Here is a 26,112-nt window from a genome sequence, read left to right as displayed (position 1 = left end):
TGGAGCAACTGTAACCCACATTATTTCCTTCGGGATTAATAAACTATTCTGATTCTGATTGTTTCAGGATGAGCTGCCATCATCCAATCACACATCTGCTTACCTGCATCTGTTGCTCGTTTCTCCTCTTCTTTTCTATTTTTTCTAAACTGAGCACCTGATGGCTTTGAACCTTTCTTGTCCATCTTGGTTTTAATTTTGCACTCCAGTATGAACACCCATTCCCCAACCCAAGGATCACCACAACATAACCTAACAGACCTACACCTTCGTTCACAGATTCACTTTGTCTAGGGTTTATTTCTGGGATTTCACACATTTCAAATCATGAATACATGATGGGCTTGGACTGACAACATTATGAATGAAATGTGCTCTATCCCCAGATAGCAAGGAGACATCGTTTCAATGTTTAGTCAATATCAGGTGATTCTATTGAATCACTGTTGAAATCTGACGTTGACCTAACGTCACTCTTGCACCCTTTAACATTGAAACAATGTCAGATATTGAATCACTGTTGAAGTCTGATGTTGATTTTCCATCACTTCGCACCCTTGGTTACTATTGAAACAACAATACAATTTGTCATGTCCATAATAATATTCCTATAATATGAAGCATCTGGCATTATGAAATAAAAAAATGACAGACATCTGTATCAATAACAAAGTAATTTATTACATTAAGAAAAAAAAGTTTCTTTGTTACAGGTATTGGTTATAGGTCACTTATTATTTTATTTTAAGTTTACTCAGGGATCGAGCTGGATATCGGGCATCCTGCACCACCCATGTGATCTGGAGCGTAGAGGAGACATTTCTGCACAGCTTGGCCGAAGGCAAACTCAGAAACAGCGTTTACCCCACCGGCTGAGTCAGGCCATCTAGGACACAAACACAAAAAGAAGGGGGAAAAGGCCAAATTAGAGCTTAAATATGAATAACCTCTTGTCAGTTGTCTTCAGCAGGGAGAAATTATGGGATTAATATGAAAGTCACAAGGAAAAAGTCAGCAAACTGCTGCATCACTTTGATTCTCAAAGAGCCATTAGCTGAGAAGCTCAAAGCCTAATTTTCTAATAATGAATAAACCAAACTACTGGCAGTGAAATGTATTTCTATTTCTATTTGTTGGATCTCCCAATGATAGCCTGCTGTTGTATATTCAATCAGAACATACAGGAGAAGGCCATTTTAAGCAGTTTAACTGAATTTGACAATTTCTAAAGTTCTGGGTTACAAAAGTACCAGAACCTTTAAGAACTTACCATTGCTTTATTCACCTCCGGTCATTGCACTTCATCTCATCTATGTTGTTAAATGGCTAATCCAGAGGCAATACCCCAGCATCAACAGGGTCAGTGCTGCAGGATTAACCGAAGGCTCTGAACTCCTCACGGAGGTCCCCGACTTCTCTGATCAGCTCGTTTATCATGATTACGTTTTTGGAAGGCTGCATCTGTTGACAAGAACAATAACACAAAGAATACTGGCTTGTGATAAACTGGATAAGCATTGTGATGAAAAAAAAGACTATATCCATAAGTGATGGCTTCACATTTTGCATTCAGGTTTAAGTAGTTCAATCTGTTAAAACTGTTTACAATTTAGCCTTTTACATATAAATGGTATATGATAGCAAAGCAAAATATGATGATATTCAGCAGCATAAATTAGTGTTTTGAAGTTAAGATTACAATGAAATTGTGATGCAGCTCATTGTTTCAAAGCATACCGTCATTAGAGAAGGTACTGAACGCAGACTATTTGCTGGGGAGGTCGCATAGCTGTGTAGGTTGGCGAAAGGAGCCGGTAGCTGGCCCGAGCATCATGATGGTTGCTAGAAGTGAGTTGGGGGGGCAGACTGCAGAGTGGTGGAGCCTGTATAGAAAAATGTTTAAAAAATTAAAAATTACATACAACTCGTCTACAGAGGTTCCTGTTCTCACACACACATATATACACACACTAAACATTACATTATTACCTGGTACTTTCACACGTGGGGCCTGGGGAAACCTTTGATTTTGGAGGTTGCTCATCATCAGTCTGTAACTGTATAAGGGATTTGGTCTGAAAGAAAACAAAATATCAGTATTGTGTTTTTTGTTTATTTTGCTTTAAGTTACAGTAAAATTTACATCACACAAAAATGGTTAAAAACTAGCAATAATTTGAAGACACGAGTATCTTACTTGTTTATGGGTCGATTGTACTTTACTGATCTGAAATGAGAAAATGGAAAAAAAAACAATGTCAATAAAAAGAGGAAAATAATGTTATTCAAGATAAGCTCCAGGTAGGAACGTTCATTATTAAAGTCGCGGAAATGTAAAGTCACGTGATCATTCGGTCTCAGGTGACTCTTTCACGTGTTTATAAATGGAAACCGGTGCGGTCAAAGCTTCAAGTGTAACACACGCATTGTATGCATTTGTAGCGGCAACTTTCTGGATCATATTGCACACATTTGTAAATCGTTTGTGGGAATTAACTCTGTATACAGCAGCCATAGAGCGAGAGCAAGCCGACCGCACGGCTAACAAAAGCAAATCGCCTTATAACGGAAAGACATGAATGTGGGTCATGGAAATGTTTTCTTTGTTCAGCGTTGGTGTTGTCTGTGAAATTTATACTTTTCTCCTTCTGTTTAAGTTAGCTTTAGTAATATCATACATACGTCGACCTTCCAATAACGAATAACTAAATTCTCACATTCTTATCTGATAAAGCCGAGAGTGTCGTGCACAAACTCAGACTGTGTCTCCGGTGTTCTGACAAAACGTCCGGTCAACTCTGCTGAGCTTAAATGGAATTTTCCCGCAGCCTGATGGGACGTACCACTGTGAGAGGGGTGCTATGGAATAGTCCAAGTGGTAGCAGCTTTAATTTCCCGCTCAACCATAAATCGATGGTTTTTCAACGTGATTGTTGTCACCTTGTCAACTATAAATAGATCAACAATCAACGATAACAGAACAACGGTGAATCAATGTTATTTCACTGTCAGTGTCAGGTTCCATCAGTATTTTAATGTTCTTTCAACACTGATTTTGACATTTCAATCCTGACGATTCTGATGGATCAGATGAAAAATCAACATTAGTTCAATGTCTCCTTGCTATCTGGGTCTGGAAGCAGCCGGTCCCCCTCCCCTTTTGACGGGTTGTGTGTGAGACTTTAAATTAGAGATGGCACGATACCACTTTTTTATGTCCGATACCAATACCGATATCATAAATTTGGATATCTGCCGATACCGATATGAATCCGATATAATGTTTTTTAATCAACAAAACTGTTTTTTAAATATCTTGCTGCATTTTGTATAAGTTCATACTCAAGTTTAAAACAACAACTACACTAAAGCTATTCTGTTATACCTGTATGCAAAAAAAATATTTCATAGTTCAGCAATACTGATCAATCTAATAAACTCAAACCTGCACCATCCTCCCTATTCTGGTATTTTAAAGAGTACTTAGCGTAAATATTAAGCAACCTAACTAATAGGGTTCCAACTCCCAGCAACAACAAAAATAAATAAATAAAAAATAGGGAACCACCCCTCACGCTCCACCTCATGATGCTTAATCGACGTAATCAACCTTAATTTGATGCAGTGTGAAAAAAAAAATGCACAGAAATCAATTATTTTTCAAGAAATATTAAATAGATTCAACATCTTTCTTCGACAAAATTGCAGACTGCACAGATGGTACCTTCCCAAAGGAAAAAGTACTATAGCTTACTAGGGTATATTAGACTTAACAGTTACTATATACAATAATGGACTTCTATACATTTTACATCAGATTAAAACTTTGGGTGTAAGATTCAGATAAATATTAAATAATTAAAAGCTCGACATTTTAAATGAGAATAAGAAAGAAAAGTATGTCTTTGTGCCCCCTTTTCCCTGTTAATGCCCTATCGGCCCCCCTGGCTAAACTTTGCTAGATCCGCCCCTGCACAGTTACCTAGAAAACGATCCTGGAGTAGAAAGTAATATTAAATAAATTCTAACAACAGCTGATCAAGCTTAAACGTGCTGCTGTTGTTCAGCCGCTGGTTTCCTCTTTCTGGTGCAAAGTGGGCCAAAAACAAACAAGAGACACGGACTTGCGACAGAAAAGCCGATCAGCTGATCATTGATCAGTTTCATGATTGAAGTAGCAGCCGGAGAGCGAGAGGCAGTCGCTCGTTAAGCTTAACGCAGGAATGCTTTACAAACATTCAGAGATGGACTTACACACTTGCTTTACTTCTCTTGGGGATAACTTTGTCGGAGATGAAATGCCAGGTTGCTAGCGAAGCTTCAAATGCTATCCAGACCACCGACAGGTCCCGCATGCCACAGCCGCTCTATCACGTGATGCATACTGCTCCGACGTGCTAATGTTCTGAGGTGAGTTACGGCGTGTTGCAAGTTTTGTGAGGTGCTTTCGTGATATTTAATGGATCGGATTACATTTTTTATTTTTCGCCGATATCCGATCCAGTAATTTAGGTCAGTATCGGACCGATACCGATACGTAATATCGGATCGGTCCATCTCTACTTTAAATCATCAAACTATAAAATATAACTAGAGGAAAAAAAGAGACCTCTACTTATGCTGGGCTACAGGAGGACAGCATGAGAACAGGAAACAAAAAAAACCCCTCCTCTGCACAGAAAGCACATAAATGTCCACAGTATAACATTATAGAGCCTAGAGTATTTAAAAGTAGAATGGGAGGCAGAGCCTTCAGTTTTCAGGCCCCTCTTCTGTGGAACCAGCTTCCAGTTTGGATTCGGGAGACAGACACTATCTCTACTTTTAAGATTAGGCTTCCCGGTCTGGATGGGCCTGGGCCCCCTTTCCCTGGTGGGTCGCGGAGTATGGGGGTGCCTACTGGGGTCAGCAGGGGAGCTGGCCCCAGGGAGGGGTCACTTGCCCCTCCCTTCCTTCCCTCCCCATCTCCAGCTGCCTCCCTCTTCCCGCTCCACCACAACCACCCACACATGCAGGACCTTGGAGTAGGGGTATGTCACCAGGGTGCAGAGGAGGCTACCCCCCCCCCCCCCCCCTGTCCCCTTCTGGCTGCCTCTGCCTCAATTTTATCCCACAACTTAGACATTCACATTACTCACACTCTCATTACACATACATATAGGATCTTGGGGGTGGGCACGATACACGGAGTCCAAAGTACCATCAGGGTGTACACCCCACCCCTGGCGTCGTTGCCCACCTCTCAATTTTAAATACACGTAGACATTGAGGGCTAGCAGGAGGGACCATGCGCTTACCTGCTGCTCTCTGGCAGGTAGCTCCATGCCCTCCTGGGTTTTAAATGCACCTTAGAACACATATGCATCAACACTACAATGAGCGGGTGGAGGGAGGTTTGGAGTCTTCTCTCACCCCCATTCTCTGCGACCTGCTGGAGCGGGGGGGCTAGGAGGAGGAGTTGGCCGTCCGACTGCGGTCTGGAGTGTGGGGCCTTCCTGCTGCTGCGGAGTCGGGGCGGTCTGCCTCCCCCCACCGCAGGGAAAAGGGTAACACCACCTGGGTCTGGGTGCAGTTCCCCCTCCAGGGGCGGGGGCACCTAGACCCGGTTTGTAGAGTACGCTTGGGGAGTGTGATCGTGTGTACAGCGTCTCTTTATGTCTGTCTCCACGTTGGTTGAGTGTGGAGTAAGTGCATATGAGAGCATGAGGGTGGGAATGGATGTTTGTGTCTGTGTGTGCCTGTATGTCTGTGTCTATATGTCAGGTTGGGTGTCAGACGCCACCTCTCTGGGGACACCTCAGGCCCTCCAAGGTTTGGAGGCCTATCTCCCCCTACCACCACTTCCCCTGCCAGTGGCGGACTCCCTCAGACATCGGTGCGTTGGTGGTTCTTTGTGTCCGGGGATGGGCGTCCAGGTACACACCGGCTCACTCCTTGGCGGCCGCTTATCGGGGCCTGGAGCCTGGGGCTCGCTCGGGCCACTTCGGAGGTGGGGTGCCCCCGGCCTCTCGGCCTGGGGCTCGGTCACTCAGGCGCAGCTGGCTGCCGGCGGAGCTCACGGGCGCTTCACTGCAACTCCCCCTGGCTTCTGCTCCGCGGCTGCTGAGTGAGCCCTCATCTGGGACTCTCCTCAGCTCTTTCTGGGACAGTGGCGCGGCTGCCCCTCTGTTGGTCTTCCTTGGTCTCTTGTGTTCTGGGGACCTCTGGATGTCTGGAGTTTTGATCTCCTCCATACCTGCTTCATGCCCTGGAGGACGGGGCTGTGGCCCCCCCACACCCTCTAGCAGATCATTACATGAAGGAACCTTTTAAAAAAACAAGCGCGTCCATGCTCACAGGTGTACACACGGGTGATCACACCCACAAACTACACCCTTTTTGGCTCCTACCTCAAAGCACACTGTGTTCTGTCGATCTTACGTGCTGCACAATAATGTTTAATATTTAGTATTTACTGTCATATTCCCATATATCATTGTGATGTTGTTTATTCTATTACTCTTGTTCTCTTCTGCTTGTTTTCTTTTTTCTTTCTCAGCAGGTGATCCAGGTGATCGATAGATGGATTTTTTTCTCTGCTTATTCTGTTGGTTTTTGTCTTTTGCCCTTCTCCCCCGTCCCTCTTCTCAGCTGTTTCTCTTTCCCTCTTTCTTTCTCCCCTTCTTTCCCCCAGTCAAGTCTGTCTCGTATTCAGTAAGTGAAAATAAAATAAACAATAAAAGGTGAATCAAATGGACCATTACGGCAAGGCTGGGATGGTCAATTTGGTAAAGTAAATCCGTTGGGCATCTTTCTTTGCCTTTAGACAACAATTCTGATGCAAAAAAGCCAAACGGGACAGGCAAAACAAACAAAAAAATGATTAGGCTTCAAACTTTCCTTTTTGCTAAAGCATATAGTTAGGGCTGGATCAGGTGACCCTGAATCCTCCCTTAGTTATGCTGCTGGTGGATTCCCATGATGCACTGGGTATTTCTTCTTCACTCACTATGTATTAACAGACCTCTCTGCATTGAATCATATCTGTTATTAACCCCTGTCTCTCTTCCACAGCATGTCTTTATCCTGTCTTCCTTCTCTCACCCCAACCAATCGCAGCAGATGGCCCCGCCCCTCCCTGAGCCTGGTTCTGCTGGAGGTTTCTTCCTGTTAAAAGGGAGTTTTTCCTTCCCACTGTTCGCCAAAGTGCTGCTCATAGGGGGTCATATGATTGTTGGGTTTTTCTCTGTATGTATTCTTGTAGGGTCGACCTTACTATATAAAGTGCCTTGAGGTGACTGTTGCTGTGATTTGGAGCTGTATAAATAAAATTGAATTGAATTGGTATCAGACATAGTGGTGCAATCTAATGATTAATATTTTAATTGATGCTCAGTGCTGCATGTTGCATCCTAAATGTTATGCAGCCATCTGCTGCCAGCTGCCACAGAACTGCAGCATTGTTGTAGATCAATGTCCTAATGCTGTGGATCTAAGACCTGATCATGTTATTGGTTTCAAATGCCTTTGTTTAGACACTTTTTGACCCTGTCCATTGAACGGTCCTAAGATGGCATATCTGAGTGCCACCGCTCCCAAATAACTGAATGGAAACGTGCAGGTAAACAGACACATTAGCTGGAAACCTGTGCTAGGAATCTCATTGCACGAGGACCAATGAATACCTGTACAGGTGAAACTGCATGTCATTTGCATGTGATGTTTTCAGTTCTCACATATTATTTAAAACAATAACGTCTTTTATGGTTAAATCCTCACTGCAGTTTTGCACAAACTGTAAACACCAAAAATGATTTTAAATTCTCTTAAAATGTAATACTGGGTATTTTATTATTTTTTATTTTATTATTGTTATGTTCTTTCTTAATATACCTGTACACTTTGTACATGTTCATGTAAAGCTGAGAAACACGAGCATTACAGGTAAATGTTGCTACACTGATTATCTGTATATGACAATAAAACACTTGTCGACTGGACACTACAGCTTAGCACTGTTAATACGAAAGCCTACTTTTAGCATACTTCCGTCGGGCCGGCTTCCCTGTCGCTCAGTCGTAGCCTGTTTTCCATACAAATGGGTTCATGGCAGAGTTGCACTGTGTCGGTACAGCCACATATTGCCGCAAGTTGTCCAATCAGCAATAGGGTCCACTCGAACGACGAAAAGGAGCGTAGGCGTTCACGGGAGTGCTGCGCGGTCACGTTATTCTGCTGTCACGAGCCTGATCCGAGCCGTACAGTGCAGGCTAACGAATTGGAGCGGACATCAGCTATTCAGGACATAATATTTTTAACCAAATTTAGTGCGCGAATAGAGAGCTCAAGGAAGTCCGACCGCTGGTTGGTATTTGAGACGCTCTATTGAGTTATTCCGATCGACCGGTGATGTGCTCCAGTATTTGAATGATATTGCTAGTCAGCTAGCTAGCTGTTAAGCTAGCTTTACGTTACGTGACTCGAAGTAATTGAACAATATACTCTCGGACAGCATTCTTACTAACACGTCTGAGTGCATTTAGCTTTAAGACATTTATCAGTAGCCGTTTTTATCTTTAGCAAATTTTTGTGGTATGAGTTATACGTAATTTCCAATCCAAGGTAGATGAGGATTGAATGAAATAACGTTAGCTTGCCATAGCCAAGGAAACAAGCCAGCTAACAGGGATAACGTTAACTTATCCCGCTACTTGTTGATAGACTGCCATCCAGCGGATCTAGTAAATGCTACCTGAGTTACCCACCTAAAAGCAGCGACCGAACCTGGTAGGCAGCAGTCAGTCACAAAGTTGCAGACAGGCAAACGGCTACTACTAAACATCAAGTTTGCCATCGTCGACTCCAGTCCGCTGTGAGAGGGTGACCGGCATCAGTGTTTTTCGGAGAAGGCCAGAGTGAGGACAGAAACCTGCAGACATGCCGGCTGTGTCGAAAGGAGATGGAATGCGCGGATTGGCTGTTTTCATTTCGGACATTAGAAACTGTGAGTTACCTTTCTGTATGCTTCTTCATCATATGTGTTGTTATTTCATTGTGTCGTCAAAGTTGACATGGCTAATGTCGTTGCTGGTGATCGTCTCACACGTCATGCAGCGTTGTCATGTGGTAACCTCGACGCAGAAAGCTGTATCTAAAAAATCAGTTTGGTAACGTTTAGTGAAACAATCAATGATTTCTTACGTATTGACAGTAACGTGACGGTGGTGAAGTCACCTGCAGGAACAGAATAAGCGATGTTAGGCTTGGAGTGGCGGCGCTGATCAAACGCTTCCTGTTGTGTAGTTGTACATGTTGGAGAGCTCGGGGACGAAAGTTCATTGAAATTTAGTGTCGTGTCAGGACGCTCCACATGCAGGGAAGGAAGACTGAAGCTCACACGGAAACCAGTGGTTGGTATTTAAAACAACAACAAAAGGAGCAAAGTATAAAAAATAATAATAAACAATACTATTACGTGTAACAAAATGCTACATATATCCAGCAATTGACTTCAAAGTTTTATATAAATGTCTTTTTTTGTCAGTTTCCTAGTAATATTTATTCCAGTAATGACGTGAATACCACTTTTCACTGTTACTGAGTAGTAACAAGAACATAGGAAGTAGTTGCCATCTACTGTTTCCTTTTTGCTGTGATTACACATGCCAGTGCTTGATGTGCTTGTCACTGCACACCTGACAGTTCTTCCAGGCTTACACTGACAGGCAGTAATGGCTACTTCATGGTCGAATGTTTGATACCTCCAGCTTTCACTGTGTTCTTCTGCCTTTTGGGCACATTTAAAGAGAAATTCAGCAGAAAATAAAAATGTGGACCAACAACTAGTGTAAATGTTCAAAGTGACGAATATTGCAAACATTTGCAGAGGCGTCTAGATGACTTGTTTTCAAACGTGCTGTATCAGGCAGGCAGACATCTCCAAACACATGTGATTTGTAGCCTTGGGAAATACACTGGATTACATGTTATCAAATACTCATTTGAAATAAATAGTAATAACATGACAGGCTGTATTGGAATGTTATTGACAAAAACCTGTGAGAATGAATTTCAGTCTTGTTATGTCAGCAACACACTTATGTAAATCAGACTGTGCAACTGGTTGTTTTTTGTCTTTATATTTCATTTGGAGGTACTGGATGAGGCGTATCTGTGCTAATGGAAGCCTGTTAGAAACAGTTGTCTGCTGCCTGGCCAGTTGGGGAGTGTACCACTTCTTGGGCAGATGGTAGTTAGAAAGCTTTAACTCATCAGCCATGCTGGTTGGTAGCCGTCTATCGCTGTTTGAGCAGGAAGGCGGGCTGCAGGATGACCCATGATTAAATCCCATTCATTTATCATCATCATTGCTTTTCATGGTAAAAATGTCTTTTACTGACAAGCTCTTTGGCTTCTGCTGTTCCAGTGTTGCTTAACATTATAGCTGTTTAAGCAGAAAGTAGATCTGTCTTTAACTGTAGTGTTACTTCTTCAGACTAAACACGAATTAGGTCAGTGATTGGCAAATGCAGGCACATGGTCAGTAGGGCTGAACGATTATGGAAAATAATCTAATTGCTATTTTTTTTGCCCCAATATTGCGATTGCGATGCGATATGCGATTATTTTTTAAGGTCTTTGTCTTCTGTATTATTAAACAAAGACAAGCAATACATCATATAGTATGGCCAATACTATATTACATTAATTTTAAACTGTTCTTTCCTGGAAGACAGACCTCTGTTATGATGACATGAGGTGATGCATGAATTGATGACTGACATTTTTATTTAACTTCTTCAATCACAACAGTATATTTGAACATACACAATAGTTTATTTTTAGCTTACAAACATCTGAGCATAAAGTGCTGACAAGGAACCCTGGTGTAAACATTAAAATGAAAGTCAGTACAATGTGCAGATTGCAGAAATATACATAAACAAAATCAGTGGCTTTACCACACTCAGTTTTTCGACATCTGTGAACTACTAGACAGTCATTCAATTAAAAAATAATATTAAATAAATAAAACTAATAAATAAAAAATACACACATCTTACTGATCTCTGCAGTCAGTAACATTACACATAAAGTGCAAACATAATAGCAATTGTATAAACACACACACAAACACGCCATTAAAATTTAAAGGCGTGAAATTGGACGGTCTAGTTCTGATTAGCGTCACCGCTGTCTCGGTGGAGTTTAATAAACTCGGCCGTCTGCTTCTTGCTATCTAAAATATAACCAGACACTGGTGTAAATTCTCGACTGTCTCATACTTCTGTTTAATAAGTTTTCTGTTTGACGTTTAGTCAGCTGTGTGAAAACCAAGGAGGAACCCACCCGGGGGATTAATAAAGTTTTATTTTATCTAATCTAATAACTTTAATCTCAGCCAAACCGATTTACTCACGAACAAACAAAACACTGAAAAAAGCCCAACAATAACATTTTTAGGTTGTCTAAGTGACTTATATATTACGTTTAACCCGAGCAGCGAAACTCCGCGGTGATCTGAACATGATGTGCCGGGAGTTGTGCCGTTCTCGGCCGCATCAGTAACCCTCGAGCTCCCGGCTAGCTGTCGAGCTGGTGGGTAGCAGACGCCTCTGAAAACGTCGAAGCACTTTTGCAAATATGGGATATCTTGATAAACCGAGCAGATATTTGATGTTTACACAACTACTTTCTCGCCTGAAAATGTTAAAAGTTTATTTTGTGACCCAGAAAGATTAGTATGAGTAATTTTAAAACTTAGTAGCGGCCGCCATTGCTGGAAACTGGAGTTTGGCTGGGCCGCGCTATGAATTCTGGGATATGGTAGTAATTTGGACAGCCTTCGGCACGTCGCTGTGACGTAATCGGTCTACAAATGCGGCCTCAGGAGGATGCAGCCCATGAATTTGGACATGTCCAGAGTATAATTGCAGCCTTTGCGGTTAGAAAATTGCACTTGATCATGTCGCGATATTATCGCAAATGCGATATATCGTTCAGCCCTAATGGTCAGGCAGTGGTTTAGGGAGAGCTTGTTGTGGCAGAACATGTGTTTTCAGTATCGTTTGATCATGTTCGGTTAATTATGGCCAAAATCATGATCAGGACGCTGTTGTGTCTGTTCTGTTTGATAGGGCCGAAGCACTTATAGTTCATTTCGATTTTATGAACATGGCACCAATTGAAAACAATAGTTGCTTCATATTGTAAAGTAAAAGTGGCATGGAGATTTTGCCATGAAACAGGAAGTTGTTGTTGTGAAATCTGGTCGTGTAATGTCCCAAGATGGGCCGTAGCCTAAACCCAGCTGAAGCCAGGTATTTGGCAACATTGTGAGGCTTTGTATTTGAGGAAACTCCACGTGGGGATCTTACTGGATCAATTTTAAAATGGGATATTTTTTTCTGCAGGAACATCCCAAAGCCTTCCAGTTCATCTATGTGAGCTCACAGCAGAGCGAGACTAAAGATTGATACAGAAATATGTCATCTTCCTTTTGCGATACTTTATCAACACACCATTGTCAAATATCAGTGGTGAGCGAGCCTGAATGTTCATCCAGTATGCAGGCTCTCTAACTGACCTCACTCATCCCAGCCTGTTTGACTTCATGGGGACACTCGTCCAAACGAGAGTTTATTCATTTGCTGGGGTGCAGAACATTGAATAAAGGATGGATAGTGAGAGCAAGTCAGAGTATTATTCTGTTAAACCGACACTAACAAACAGCCTCCAGTATTTATTTCAGTTTTTTAATGCATTTCTTTAATAACATGCTAGCAGGTGCACAGCGGTGCTGTTGGTAACACTGAGAGTCGTTGGCTCCAGTCCAGTCGGCGCTCTTTCAGTTGGACTTTATTTGTTCACTTCAGTTTTAGTTATACAGATCGGCAGCCTGGCCCAGGGTCTACCCTGCTTCTCACTCCATGACAGCTGGGACAGGTTCCTGATGGAAACATAGTAGAACAGCAACAACGGGAGTCATCACACAGTTATTTTAACAGTGTGTTGAATGGAGTAAAGTCATTCCTGCTTTCTGTCTTGCAGTTAGAGCTGAGCGATAAAACAATAGAAATCCTGCAGAAACATAGTGGCTTCATAGCTGTAAAAACATGGTCATTATAAAGTCGGTCGAGCTCGTTCCATCCGTGTTTTGACAGAAAACATGAAAGGTCAACAGCAGTTGCACAGGTCGCAGGTCTGATTCATACAGACGACTAACTGCCAACTCCGTTTAGGCCGTAGTGCCCGTCGTGGACCCTCTGTTCCCCTTGGACAATAAGCGGTTCTCAGTTTTACTTTTGTTCTGCTTTGTTTACACTGTAAACTTTGTTGAATTTATGGTGAAGACTCACACAAAGGCTTTCACACTTTCCATTTTTGGGTTTGTTTCCCAACAATTGAAAATTGTTTGTTTTTATACCAAAAACCAGCGATAGAGGCGCTCAGCTGTGAAAGGCTGGATATTGTGGACACCCACCTTTGAGGGGACATTTTAGTGTCACGGTCAGGAGTCAAGTGTTGTTTCAAATCTTGTGAGCATAATAAGATGAGAAAAGTGTTTCCTAGGGGTTTCTTTTTCATACCGTACGTACATCTGCTAGCAGGTGGAGGGCTTTTTGTTTGTTTTTCCCGCTTTAGGCTGCAGTGGCTTCAACACAGACCACATAAGATGTGTGGAAGTTGGGCAATTTAAAAGTAGGAGCCATCAGACAACCAGACAGCCTTTATAGAGGATTACATTGGTTCCCATGTTGTGGGGATAACCTAGACTTGGTCACAAACTAGAGATGGCACGATACCACTTTTTTATGTCCGATACCGATATCATAAATTTGGATATCTGCCGATACCGATATGAATCCGATATAGTGTTTTTTAATCAACAAAACTGTTTTTTAAATATCTTGCTGCATTTTGTATAAGTTCATACTCAAGTTTAAAACAACAACTACACTAAAGCTATTCTGTTATACCTGTATACAAAAAAAATATTTCATAGTTCAGCAATACTGATCAATCTAATAAACTTAAACCTGCACCATCCTCCCTATTCTGGTATTTTAAAGAGTACTTAGCGTAAATATTAAGCAACCTAACTAATAGGGTTCCAACTCCCAGCAACAATAAAAATAAATAAATAAAAAATAGGGAACCACCCCTCACGCTCCACCTCATGATGCTTAATCAACGTAATCAACCTTAATTTGATGCAGTGTGAAAAAAAAAATGCACAGAAATCAATTATTTTTCAAGAAATATTAAATAGATTCAACATCTTTCTTCAACAGAATTGCAGACTGCACAGATGGTACCTTCCCAAAGGAAAAAGTACTATAGCTTACTAGGGTATATATATTAGACTTAATAGTCACTATATACAGTAATTGACTTCTATACATTTTACATCAAATTAAAACTTTGGGTGTCAGATAATTATTTATTAAAAGCTCGACATTTTAAATGAGAATAAGAAAGAAAAGTATGTCTTTGTGCCCCCTTTTCCCTGTTAATGCCCTATCGGCCCCCCTGGCTAAACTTTGCTAGATCCGCCCCTGCACAGTTACCAGCGTCAGCTACGTAGAAAAAGATCCTGGAGTAGAAAGTAATATTAAATACATTCTAACAACAGCTGATCAAGCTTAAACGTGCTGCTGTTGTTCAGCCGCTGGTTTCCTCTTTCTGGTGCAAAGTGGGCCAAAAACAAAGACGGACTCGCGACAGAAAAGCCGATCAGCTGATCATTTAAGCAGTTTCACGATTGAAGTAGCAGCCGGAGAGCGAGAGGCAGTCGCTCGTTAAGCTTAACGCAGGAATGCTTTACAAACATTCAGAGATGGACTTACACACTTGCTTTACTTCTCTCGGGGATAACTTTGTCGGAGATGAAATGCCAGGTTGCTAGCGAAGCTCCACATGCTATCCAGACCACAGGTCGCGCATGCCACAGCCGCGCTATCACGTGATGCATACTGCTCCGACGTGCTAACGTTCTGAGGTGAGTTACGGCGTGTTGCAAGTTTTGTGAGGTGCTTTCGTGATATTTAATGGATCGGATTACATTTTTTATTTTTCTCCGATATCCGATCCAGTAATTTAGGTCAGTATCGGACCGATACCGATACGTAATATCGGATCGGTCCATCTCTATCACAAACATTGACAGAGTTCTTGCAAGGCTTCAAAAATCCACATCCACCCTCACCAAATCAGGTGGACCCTACACTAATGCATGACCAACCACCTGTTGGAATTCCTTATATGAGGAATTTCTTAATCAGACTGTGTGTATAGTCCCAGCAGGGGACACGTGGCAGCTGATGGCAGCTACAGAGATACAATCTAAGAAACAGAAGCACACAACTCACCTCCGTCTTACCATTAATGTCAGAAATACAAGTCTAGGGCAGGGCTCTAGACCAGCGGCCCCCAACCCCCGGGCCTCGGACCGGTACCGGTCCGTGAGTCGTTTGGCACCGGGCCGCGAGAGTTGAGGCTCAGGTGTGAAATGTGTAGTTTTCAGGGTTATTTTGTTATCGTTTTTATCGTTAACTCTGTTTTCCTGGGTCTTTTCACGTGTGTTATGAATAAACCTTCTTTTTTTAGTTTTATTTTGTTGTATTTATCCGCGACACCTTAAAGGCCGGTCCGTGAAAATATTGTCGGGCATAAACCGGTCCGTGGCGCAAAAAAGGTTGGAGACCGCTGCTCTAGACTAACTCTTTGCCACGGTTGCACCGGTGCGCCTAACTTTTTCTCTTAGGCACATCAGCACAAAAGTTAGGTGCACCCAAATTTTTCAACTGCATTGCTTAACACCGCAGTAAGAGTAATATTAAACCATTGTTGGAAACTGGAATTGGCTGCAGTCCTGGGATAGGTGACGAGCCAGGTGACGAAGGCTGTCCCAATTCGAAGGCTTAGTTTTAATATTATTCTTTCTGGGTCACAAAATAAACTTTAAAGATATTTTCAGGCGAGAATGTAGCTGTGTGAACTTCAAATATCTGCTCGGTCCCAGATCTGATGCACACACTGGAACTCTTTCCCATGTTGCTGTCTGTGTTTATTGTGCTGTGGTGTGTTGATATCTGTGCATTCCTGTATTATCCTTCTGTGTTACACATTTCGATGTTTTTTTCCTCGCTACCTGGCCTGACCTGTCTCCCCAATGTGATGTTTGTGTTGTATGTACGGTTGGCAAGGTCTGTCATCTCGGTTGTGGGCAAAAGACCTGCAACTGACAAATAAAGGCTCTCTCATCTCATCTCAAGACGTCGCATATTTGCAAAAGTGCTCGAAGTTTTTGGAGACGTCTGTTACCCACCAGCTCGACGTTTTGTGAGATCTCTCAAAAGTTCATCTTCATTTTTTTCTCCTATGTCCCTTGCAGGGCTCCGTAGTTATCCAAACATTTTGTCAAATAGTTTCAGTCAAAGAAAAATGAAAACGGTCTCACGATTAGCTGTTGCTGGTTTGCGCGATCTTAAAGTTGCCTTCAGTGGCCAGATCTGTCCACCTCTGAATGCTGATGCTACACGAGTGTCTTTGTGTTTTTAACCTTATCAGGTAAGAGCAAGGAGGCTGAGATCAAACGGATTAATAAAGAGCTGGCCAACATCCGCTCCAAGTTCAAAGGGGACAAGGCTTTGGATGGCTACAGCAAGAAGAAGTATGTCTGCAAGCTGCTCTTTATCTTTCTGCTTGGCCATGACATTGACTTTGGACACATGGAGGCCGTCAACCTGCTGAGCTCCAACAAGTACACAGAGAAACAGATTGTAAGTCTTTCACAGCGTTGTAGTCTTGTTCTTTAAATGCATGTCAGTGTGTGAGATGCATGCAAGTGTTGCACTACTGTGTGTGTGTGTGTGTGTGTGTGTGTGTGTGTGTGTGTGTGGTATAAAAGCCCTTTGAGTGCTACGTAGCAGTATAAAAGTGCTGTATGAACATGGGCTGCATTTCCACTTTTCACGTGTCCACTAAACACTGTGACCAAGCGTTCACAGCTGGCCCACTTCTGCTCCAGTGTACAGGAGGGACTCAAACACCCGATCCCTGACCCGTTGAGGCTCACCAGATATAAGACGTGAGAGTGTTGACAGCATCATTTCCCTGTTTTATTGAATAAAAACAGAATTCGATTATTTGTGACATAGCTAACGTGGTAGTCCTTTACTTCACGTCACTACCAGCTGTGATTCGTCACCGCCGCACGCTTTTCCAGGGTGTTTTTATTTATACTTACATTTTAGGAAAAAACATGAAGCCCTGTGTGGATTCATGTATTCTTTGAAATGCTGTTTGAAAAAACTGAAGTAAATGTTTGCAGAACAAATCCTTCTGCTGCTGAGACCTTTTCATTTCCTGACTGTGGGGTGTGGAGAGTTTCCTCAGGAACAGGAAATGTTTAGTTAGCAGAATAAGGATGATTCAGGATCCATGTGGTTTGAGAAGTGACTGCTGCGACTGACTCAACACGACCGCTAATAAGCTCCAGACCTTCACCCTGATCCGAGCTGGGAACTTTGATTTCTACCAAGTTTACAAACAAGTGTGTAAACCTGTAGCACTTCCTGTGGTTTGTTTCACACAGTGTTGCAGCGTACACCTGGGCTCGGATCACGTTCACACAATAAACAAACGGCTCTGGAGTTCCTTTGGAGCCGTACTGAGACCAGCTTCAAAGGGTCTCGGTGCAGGTGTTCAACTGCAGGTGTGAGAGCACACGTAGCTAGGGATGGGTATCGTTTAGGTTTTATCCGATACCGGTGCCAAACCGGTACTTTTGAAACGGTGCCGGTGCTTAAACGGTGCTCAAACCGGTGCTTAAAGAATGAAGAACACAAACTTTGTCCAAAAACCTCTCATGTTCAGCTGTTTTTTGTAAAAAGATAACAATGTTAGCCTTTTCTGCAGCTATGGGGCATATATGGCATCACTCTTGGCTGGAAGCAGTGCTTAAACAATGGAAAAAACACAAACTTTGTCCTAAACCTCTCATGTTTAGCTGTTTCCCACTTTTTCTTTGGTCATTTTAGCCTTTTTGGCCAGGGTGAAGGGAGTATCTGCCATCAAACAAGAAGACAGCCGCATGTAGCTATGATGATGTTTGCTAGTTCACCTTACATGCATTAATGTAATAACGTGGTTAGCCTACTCAACGTAAATTACACACGAACAACATTAAGCTACTCACGCAGAGAAGAACGGCTGCTGCATCATCATCATCCTCATCATTTCTGCTACACTGGCAGGGCTAGGGGCCAGGACTGTACTCTTCGTGTTTTTGGGGATGTTGCTCCGGGTCCGATAACAGGCACCACACCCGCAGTAGATGTGCACGGTGTGAGGTCTCGCAGCAAGCTATCAAATACGGCGCATTTCTGGGCTTTTAAAAAAAACGCTATGCGTCGCCAGGTGTTTCATCGGATTCGAGGTGTTACCTCCTTTGACAGTATCACAGTATCAGCTTAAAGCACTTGTTGCTGCTGAGTTTGCATCTTTTGCTGTGAAGTACAGCCAGACTTTTGACCGCTTCACCTTGGACATTTTTAATCTGTAGCTCTGCTCTAAAAGAACGTACGTACCTGGCCCCGCCTACTATCCTCGGAAACGTAAAATGATTGGCTAGAATCCAAAGTGTGTCACAGCTCAGGAAAAAAAAGCAGCGAAATGTGCGCTGCTTTTCGGTCTGGTTACTACTGTTTATGTCAGAACACCGGTACCCATCCCTACACGTAGCACACATGCAGTGACTGCTGTTGCTGAGTGGGATCAGCTTTCCTAATGAATTTTGGGATGAACCATTTCTTTACATAGTTTTAAGATCTGATCTATGAAGCCTTAATCCAGGTGTTTCTATTAAAAGAGAGACCTCTGTAGACCCAGTACAGCAGATACTGAGTGTATAACGGGCGTCAGCTGGTCATTTGTGTCACAGCTCGTTAGTTTCACATGACACCTGATACTCTCGCTGTGTCCCAAAATGTCGGCCGCGTCCTCCTGAGGCCGCATTTGTAGGCCGATTACGTCACAGCCAGGTGATGAAGGCTGTCCTAGTTCGTCGACTCCTTCAAATGCGGCCGACAAATCCGTCCTTCATTTCCCCGAATTTGAAGGATGGGTCGGGTGTGTCCTTCGTGGCCCACCATTCCAGTTTCCAACAATGGCGGCAGCTAGTTAGTTTTAATATTACTGTTATTAATCTTTCTGGGTCACAAAATAAACGTTTAACATATTTTCAGGCGAGAATGAATCTGTGTAAACCTCAAATATCTGCTCGGTTTATCAAAACATCGCATATTTGCAAAAGTGCGCCGACGTTTTCGGAGACGTCTGTTACCCACCAGCTCGACAGCTGACCGGGAGGTCGAGGGTCACTGAAGCCGCTAAGAACAACGAACTCCCAGCTTCATCGTTTTCAGACCCACCGCCGTCTTTCGCTGCTCAGGTTAAACATGATATATGAGTCACTCAGATAACTTAAAAATGTTATTGTTTGGCTTTTTTCGGTGTTTGATTGGTTCCTGAGTAAATCAGTTTGGCTGAGATTTAAAGTTATTAGGTAAAATAAAACTTTATTAACCCATCGGGTGGTTTTCACACAGCTGACTAAACGTCAAACAGAAAACTGATTAAACAGAAGTGTGAGACAGTCGAGAGTTTACTCCAGTGTCCTGTTATATTTTAGACAGCAAGGAGCAGATGGCCGAGTTTATTAAACTCCACCGAGACCGCGGTGACGCTGATCTGAAGGCTAGACCGTCTAATTTCACAGCCTCGCACTTCCGGCCTTCTCGGTCTTCGGAGGACCCGGCCCACGTAGACCGCAAAGGCCGGGTCCTCCGAAGGATGCGGCTTAGGTTTTGGGACACAGCTCCTGTTAACCTGTGAGTGTGCTAACATCATAACACAACGTGGGTGACACAGCAGCTGGTGTAAACTGCTTAGTCCACAAAATCGTGACACATGCAGAGCACACGCTGTGGGACGCTGTGTTTGAAAGCCACTCACTGTTACTGTCGATGTGGATTTGTCCAGGGCTACCTGTTCATCTCAGTGCTGGTGAATAGCAATAGTGAGCTAATCCGTCTGATCAACAACGCCATCAAGAACGACCTGTCCAGCCGCAACCCCACCTTCATGTGCCTGGCGCTTCACTGTATTGCGAACGTGGGAAGCCGTGAGATGGCCGAAGCCTTTGCCAGTGAGATCCCTCGGATACTGGTTGCAGGGTAAGTGTTTTTGATGCTTCACTGTTGTTGGGTTGTTTTTGTACTTATTTTAGATTAACTCCTGTTAACTGTGATACTGTGAATGTGATGCAACGCAGTGATACGATGGACAGTGTGAAACAGTCAGCGGCCCTTTGTCTGCTGCGGCTCTATAAGACTTCTCCCGACTTGGTGCTGATGGGTGAATGGACGTCCCGTGTAGTGCACTTACTCAACGACCAACACATGGTAAGAGCACAGAGGTCATTCAGCAGCAGGACCCTTCATGCTGTGGAGGACTTAGCATCGCGTGGGCCGCTTGTTCTGCTCAGTGTTCCTTCCTGTCGACAGTGACTTATGGTAAATGGCCTGTATTTATATAGCGCTTTACTAGTCCCTAAGGACCCCAAAGCGCTTTACATATCCAGTCATCCACCCATTCACACACACATTCACACACTGGTGATGGCAGCTACATTGTAGCCACAGCCACCCTGGGGCGCACTGACAGAGGCGAGGCTGCCGGACACTGGCGCCACCGGGCCCTCTGACCACCACCAGTAGGCAACGGGTGAAGTGTCTTGCCCAAGGACACAACGACCAAGACTGTCCAAGCCGGGGCTCGAACCGGCAACCTTCCGATTACAAGGCAAACTCCCAACTCTTGAGCCACGATCGCCCCTTATCATTAGAGCATTAGAACTCAGTAAATACTCTAAGAAGGATAATATCCTAGGTCATGTAAATCCTAACCTTTCAGCCCAGCTGAGCACCTGTGGACGTGTCATTGGTTCATTTCAGTTTTATTTACATTATGCTAAATCACAAAAACAGCACTTTATATTGTGAGTCCCTACAGTGATGTAGAGAAACCCCTCCAACGATCAGACATCCCCCTGTGGGAGAGCACTTGGTGACGGAGGGAAGGAAAAACTCTTTGAATAGGAGGAAAGGTCCGGTATAACCAGGCTTAGCGAGGGGCGGGGCCATCTGCTGTGACTGGTGGTTACATGAGGAGGCCAAAGACGCGCTGTGGAAGAGAGCCAGAGATGAATACGAACTAACCAATCCGAGCATGGAGTGGTTCCCAGAGCTTAAAGGCTTTCAAACATGTTGAGCGCCATCTTGTGCCAGTGCTGAGCGTGACTTCATCGGGTTGGCTGGTTGATGGTAACATACACTTAGATTTGTTTATGTTAGCTAACTAGTGACAGAACCATAACTCGGTGGGATATAAGGAAACCAAAATCAGTCTAAGCGATCACTTTTATAGTAACCCAAGCACAGCCAAACAGCTGCTGGTGTTTGGGGAGGTCTTACTCCATCACCCCATCACACACACAAACCTACTTTCCCTGCAGACGTGCTGATGGCATTCGCTAAGAATCATAGTTCTGTTTGTGGTGTGATGTTCTTGGAAAAAGAAAGATTGTTCTGTTCATGAGATGGAGCTGATCGCAGCAGCCGATTGTGCCGCTCGTACATCTGGCCACACCAGGAAAAATCTGTTCCTGACTCCATCCTGTCACCTGACCAGGCTCTCCTCCACACTCTTCTCATTCATAAAGAGCTTCACTAAAACGAACATCACAGCTGTTTCAGTGCCGCTAGCCAAACAACACAAAAAGGCTCCTTAAGGAACCGAGTGGACGGTACATCCTTGTACATCCCCTGTAGTTTTCCTTCTGGCCAGTTTATTCCCCTCACCCGACCGACAGGGTGGATGTCTGTCCCTGCCTGAGCCTGGCTCTGCCGGAGGGTTCTGTCTGTCAAAAGGGAGTTTGTCCTTCCCACTATCGCCGAGTGCCTTTTCACAGGGCGATCGTTGGGTTTCCTTCTGATATTGTAGCTTTTTTATCTTCTGATATGAACTCTGTTGAGGCAGCTGTTGTTCAGACTTGGTACAATATAAATTGAACTGGGTTAGTGACTCAGCATAAGTCTGTATAGGCGCCAAAGCAGCGGTGGTATTTGTTTTTACCGGAACGTTTTAACTGTAGAATAATGAGAACAATGACTGAATGAACCCTGTAACACTTCAGAGTCCTGCACTTTGTTTTCACATGATTAAATTTTCTGCCTGCATTTGTCTGTTTTTCAATGAGCCACTGAAACATGTTGTGATGTACCAGTTGTCTCCGCTGTGATGAATCGGTGCGGTTACTCATTTTCTCTTTGTGGGTGGGGTTAGGGTGTAGTGACAGCAGCCATCTCCCTCATCACCTGCCTGAGCCAGAAGAATCCAGACGAGTTTAAGACGTGCGTTTCCCTCGCCGTCTCCCGCCTCAGCAGGGTGAGTGTCAGAAACAATTGTATGTAAAATGTTCATGTTTGTAACTCTCACTGTTGATGCTGCTCATTAGTCTCGGTGTTAGCTCAGGATTCCCAGATGTACCGAGTCAGTCACGTGTTGAAGCTGAACCTGCAGGGTTGGACCCGCTGACTGGCCGTTACATTTAAGCCGCTTCTTCTTTCTACTCGCAAAGAAACAAGGCAGCCTCCCAGATAAATACACAGACAGACTATGGCCTCCTGCACAGTAAATCCACATGGATATCTGGGATATTTAATACACAGCGTTTGGTGAATAAGAGGGGTGAAAAACACACACTGGTTTTTTATCCTTCATTTATTCCTGTTTGTTGTTCAAATATGCCGTGTACACTTCTCCATCAGTAGTAGCAGAAAGGCACCCTCCACCTGCAGAGCTGAATGAACCAGCAGCTTCTCGATGGTGTTGCACAGCAGATCCAAATCAACAGTGCTGCATTCATAAATCAGTTAGGAGAAGATCCCAACTCGTGGTTAGTTTGTCACGAGTTAACACAGAGAGGCAGACAACCACTCACACCCCACATTCGCACCAATTTACAATCACCACTTAACCCAGAGCTTCCCAAAGTGTGGGGCGCGCCCCCTAGGGGGGGCCCAGAGCCATTGCAGGGGTGGGTGCGGTATGAAAAGGGAAAAAACCCAAAAACGCTTGGACACTGCTAGCACGGGGCGCCCACACAAACACAAAGCAGGAGATGAAGCATTGCTGAATATGTTTCCAAACCAACTTCATTCCAAGCCAAAGACTAGAAAATATGGTGAAGCAAATCTGCCCTTTGGCTTCACCTGCACAGGTGCCGAGGTAGGTCTCCCTGCAGGATTGGTCTTTCCTTCGTCGGGAGCAGCGCTGGGCTGTTTAAATCAAGTTACAGCGGGATACAAATAACATCAGGCTGATCCTGCCACAGTTTGTTCCCCGGTTCAAATCACGGACAAACAGGATCCCACAGCTGTTTGTTTTTAAACCTATTTTGCACAGAGAAGCATTTTTTTGAAAAATGTATTGATGCAATGTTGAATATTATTACACAGGAAAAAAACAACTACATGTAAAATAATGACACCGTGACGCCTCTGCCTTTGTAATGGAGGGACAGTAACTGCGTGTAAATCTGCAGACAGTCAGATTAACAGTATTTCGTCTCTATCTGTCATTCTGCAATTCATCTCATGTAAACAATAACGTGGCCACAGCGTGACGTGAAAAAGGCACATAGCTTTGACGTTGCGTGACGAACTCTGTATTCCTCGTTCACACGTAAACGCAAAAAAAGGAGTTTTAAAAAATCTCAGTTTTTGGTGATTCGAAACGCCGTTTACGTGGACGAAACAGCTGCGTGTTCAAAAACACCCGTGTAGGTGCGGACGCAGCGTAAAAGAGTTAGTAGTTTATTTTATTACTACCTGTAATTTATTGCAGTTTACTTGTATTTGCTTATGTGTTTACTAAATGTTTGAGGTGTGAAATAAACCGCAACGGGGCAAAATATGGGCGTGTGTGGTTGGAGGATGTGTTTGTGCGGGGGGGGTTCTTGTAAAACAAAGGGGGCCTAGGAAAAAAAGTTTGGGAACCACTGACGGTGTTTGGACTGTGGGGGGAGCCACACTCCACACAGAAAGGCCAGCCAGTGGGTTCGACCGGGAAGGTTCTGCTGTTACAGGGCCCAAGGTTTTACTGCACGGTTGAGAGCAGGCTTCCACACAGATGCTCTGCAGACGGTTTCATCTCAATGATAAATACTGTTTGTTCTCCAGATCGTTTCGTCAGCCTCCACCGATCTGCAGGATTACACCTACTATTTTGTGCCGGCACCCTGGCTTTCCTGCAAGCTGTTGCGCTTGCTGCAGTGTTACCCTCCACCAGAAGATGGTGCTGTCAAGGGCCGTCTGGTAGAGTGTCTGGAGACCATTCTTAATAAGGCCCAGGAGCCACCAAAGTCAAAGAAGGTGCAGCACTCAAATGCTAAAAATGCCATCCTGTTTGAGGCTATTTCACTTATCATCCACTATGACAGGTGAGTACTGTCTGTAGCATCCTCACTGACTTATTATTGAAATGAACTGTTATCACTCGAGTTTAAAGAATGCACGCTAACTCGCGCCACACATTTAATCTAAGTGCAGTCGGCTGCCAGCCTGTGCTGCTCATGCTGTAATGACACTGTAAATAAGTGTGTAATTACTGATGTGTGTGCATGCAGTCTACCTGTGTATGTTTGTAACACATTCTGGTGTAAGTGACTCCAGTTCTGACAGGTGAGCCAGCAAAGCTCGTCATCGATAACAGTTTCCTGTGGCACCATCAGTGTTGCTTGTTAAACACCCAGCAGAGAAGATGAGCTGTAACACTAATGTGACACTAATGTGACTTTAATGTAGCACTAATGTAACTCTAATGTGACACTATTTTAACTCTAATGTAGCACTAATGTAACTCTAATGTAACTCTAATGTAACTCTAATGTGACACTATTTTAACTCTAATGTAGCACTAATGTGACACTATTTTAACTCTAATGTAGCACTAATGTGACACTATTTTAACTCTAATGTAGCACTAATGTAGCACTAATGTGACACTATTTTAACTCTAATGTAACTCTAATGTAACTCTAATGTAACTCTAATGTAACTCTAATGTAGCACTAATGTGACACTAATGTGACACTATTTTTACTCTAATGTAGCACTAATGTGACACTATTTTAACTCTAATGTAGCACTAATGTAGCACTAATGTGACACTAATGTGACACTAATGTGACACTATTTTAACTCTAATGTAGCACTAATGTAACTCTAATGTAGCACTAATGTAACACTAATGTAGCACTATTTTAACTCTAATGTAGCACTAATGTGACACTAATGTGACACTAATGTGACACTATTTTAACTCTAATGTAGCACTAATGTTACACCCCGGCCTAGGCAACCGGCGTGCAACTCAGGAAAAATAGAAATAAGGGAAAAAGGGCCCCCAAGCTCACTGCTCTTAAGGAGGGCGAACTCATAAAAAAAGACTAATACGGGCTTCCACAAAAATAATCCCAAAACGAAAGTATCAACAACTATTTTCTTTAAAGCAAAATACGATATTTATTTACATCACAACACACACCTAAACGCAGATCATCTCCTCAGCACATTCACAGCCTGTAACAACTGCAAACCCTCTAAATTTGACCAGCATGGATACATCCTGAAATTGTTCTGTGCATCTCTCACTGACTCACTCTCACTCACACTTTGGGCCCTGTGAGTCTGAGGTACAGTTATTATTTATGTATTGTTCATTAAGGGGAGTACTTTTACTAATACATCTAATAGTGATATTTTTAGTAAGAATTATAGTACGACTACTTTATGAATACAAAGAGAATCCATACCACTAAAGAACATGATAAAGGTAATATATACACAACCCACAAAGCCAGTGAAGAAATGGCATACTAGTCCTTTTTCACATGTTACATGGTAATGTGTTTGGCCCTCGTGTGCTGACATGCATGCCTAACAACGATGGGGCATGCTCCTAATGAGACAACAGGTGGTGTCCGGGGGATCTCCTCCCAGGTGG

General features: G+C 43.4%; 1 protein-coding gene and 1 long non-coding RNA gene across 5 annotated transcripts in view; one reads left to right on the top strand and one right to left on the bottom strand.

The window, feature by feature from the left end:
* Positions 1–659: 659 nt before the first annotated feature.
* On the bottom strand, positions 660–9,374 carry LOC146710483 (uncharacterized). 3 transcript variants are annotated; one of them, XR_014919934.1, is made up of 7 exons: positions 9,214–9,374; positions 8,993–9,130; positions 2,198–2,227; positions 1,990–2,075; positions 1,738–1,883; positions 1,271–1,461; positions 660–886 (listed from the first exon to the last, which is right to left on the bottom strand). It is a non-coding gene; the product is annotated as an uncharacterized LOC146710483 (long non-coding RNA). The 3 variants fall into 3 exon arrangements; XR_014919936.1 differs by having other exon boundaries at positions 8,015–9,130; positions 9,214–9,369; XR_014919935.1 differs by lacking the exons at positions 8,993–9,130; positions 9,214–9,374 and adding an exon at positions 2,718–3,963.
* Positions 8,913–26,112, top strand: part of ap2a1 (adaptor related protein complex 2 subunit alpha 1) — a 35,801-nt gene continuing 18,601 nt past the window's right edge. For both annotated transcript variants that reach the window (XM_085453038.1, XM_085453037.1), the window contains exons 1-6: positions 8,913–8,983; positions 16,552–16,763; positions 20,026–20,219; positions 20,318–20,447; positions 22,390–22,491; positions 24,288–24,547. In XM_085453038.1, the coding sequence (XP_085309164.1) occupies positions 8,917–8,983; positions 16,552–16,763; positions 20,026–20,219; positions 20,318–20,447; positions 22,390–22,491; positions 24,288–24,547 (965 nt within the window). In that variant the 5' untranslated portion in view covers positions 8,913–8,916. The remainder of the gene's footprint in view (positions 8,984–16,551; positions 16,764–20,025; positions 20,220–20,317; positions 20,448–22,389; positions 22,492–24,287; positions 24,548–26,112) is intronic.

Source organism: Copadichromis virginalis, linkage group LG4 (genome assembly GCF_057382275.1).
Source record: "Copadichromis virginalis isolate Kocher_CV1m ecotype Utaka linkage group LG4, C_Virginalis_male_GT1.1, whole genome shotgun sequence".
Lineage (NCBI taxonomy): Eukaryota > Metazoa > Chordata > Actinopteri > Cichliformes > Cichlidae > Copadichromis > Copadichromis virginalis.
This window is presented reverse-complemented; position numbering and strand designations above follow the sequence as displayed.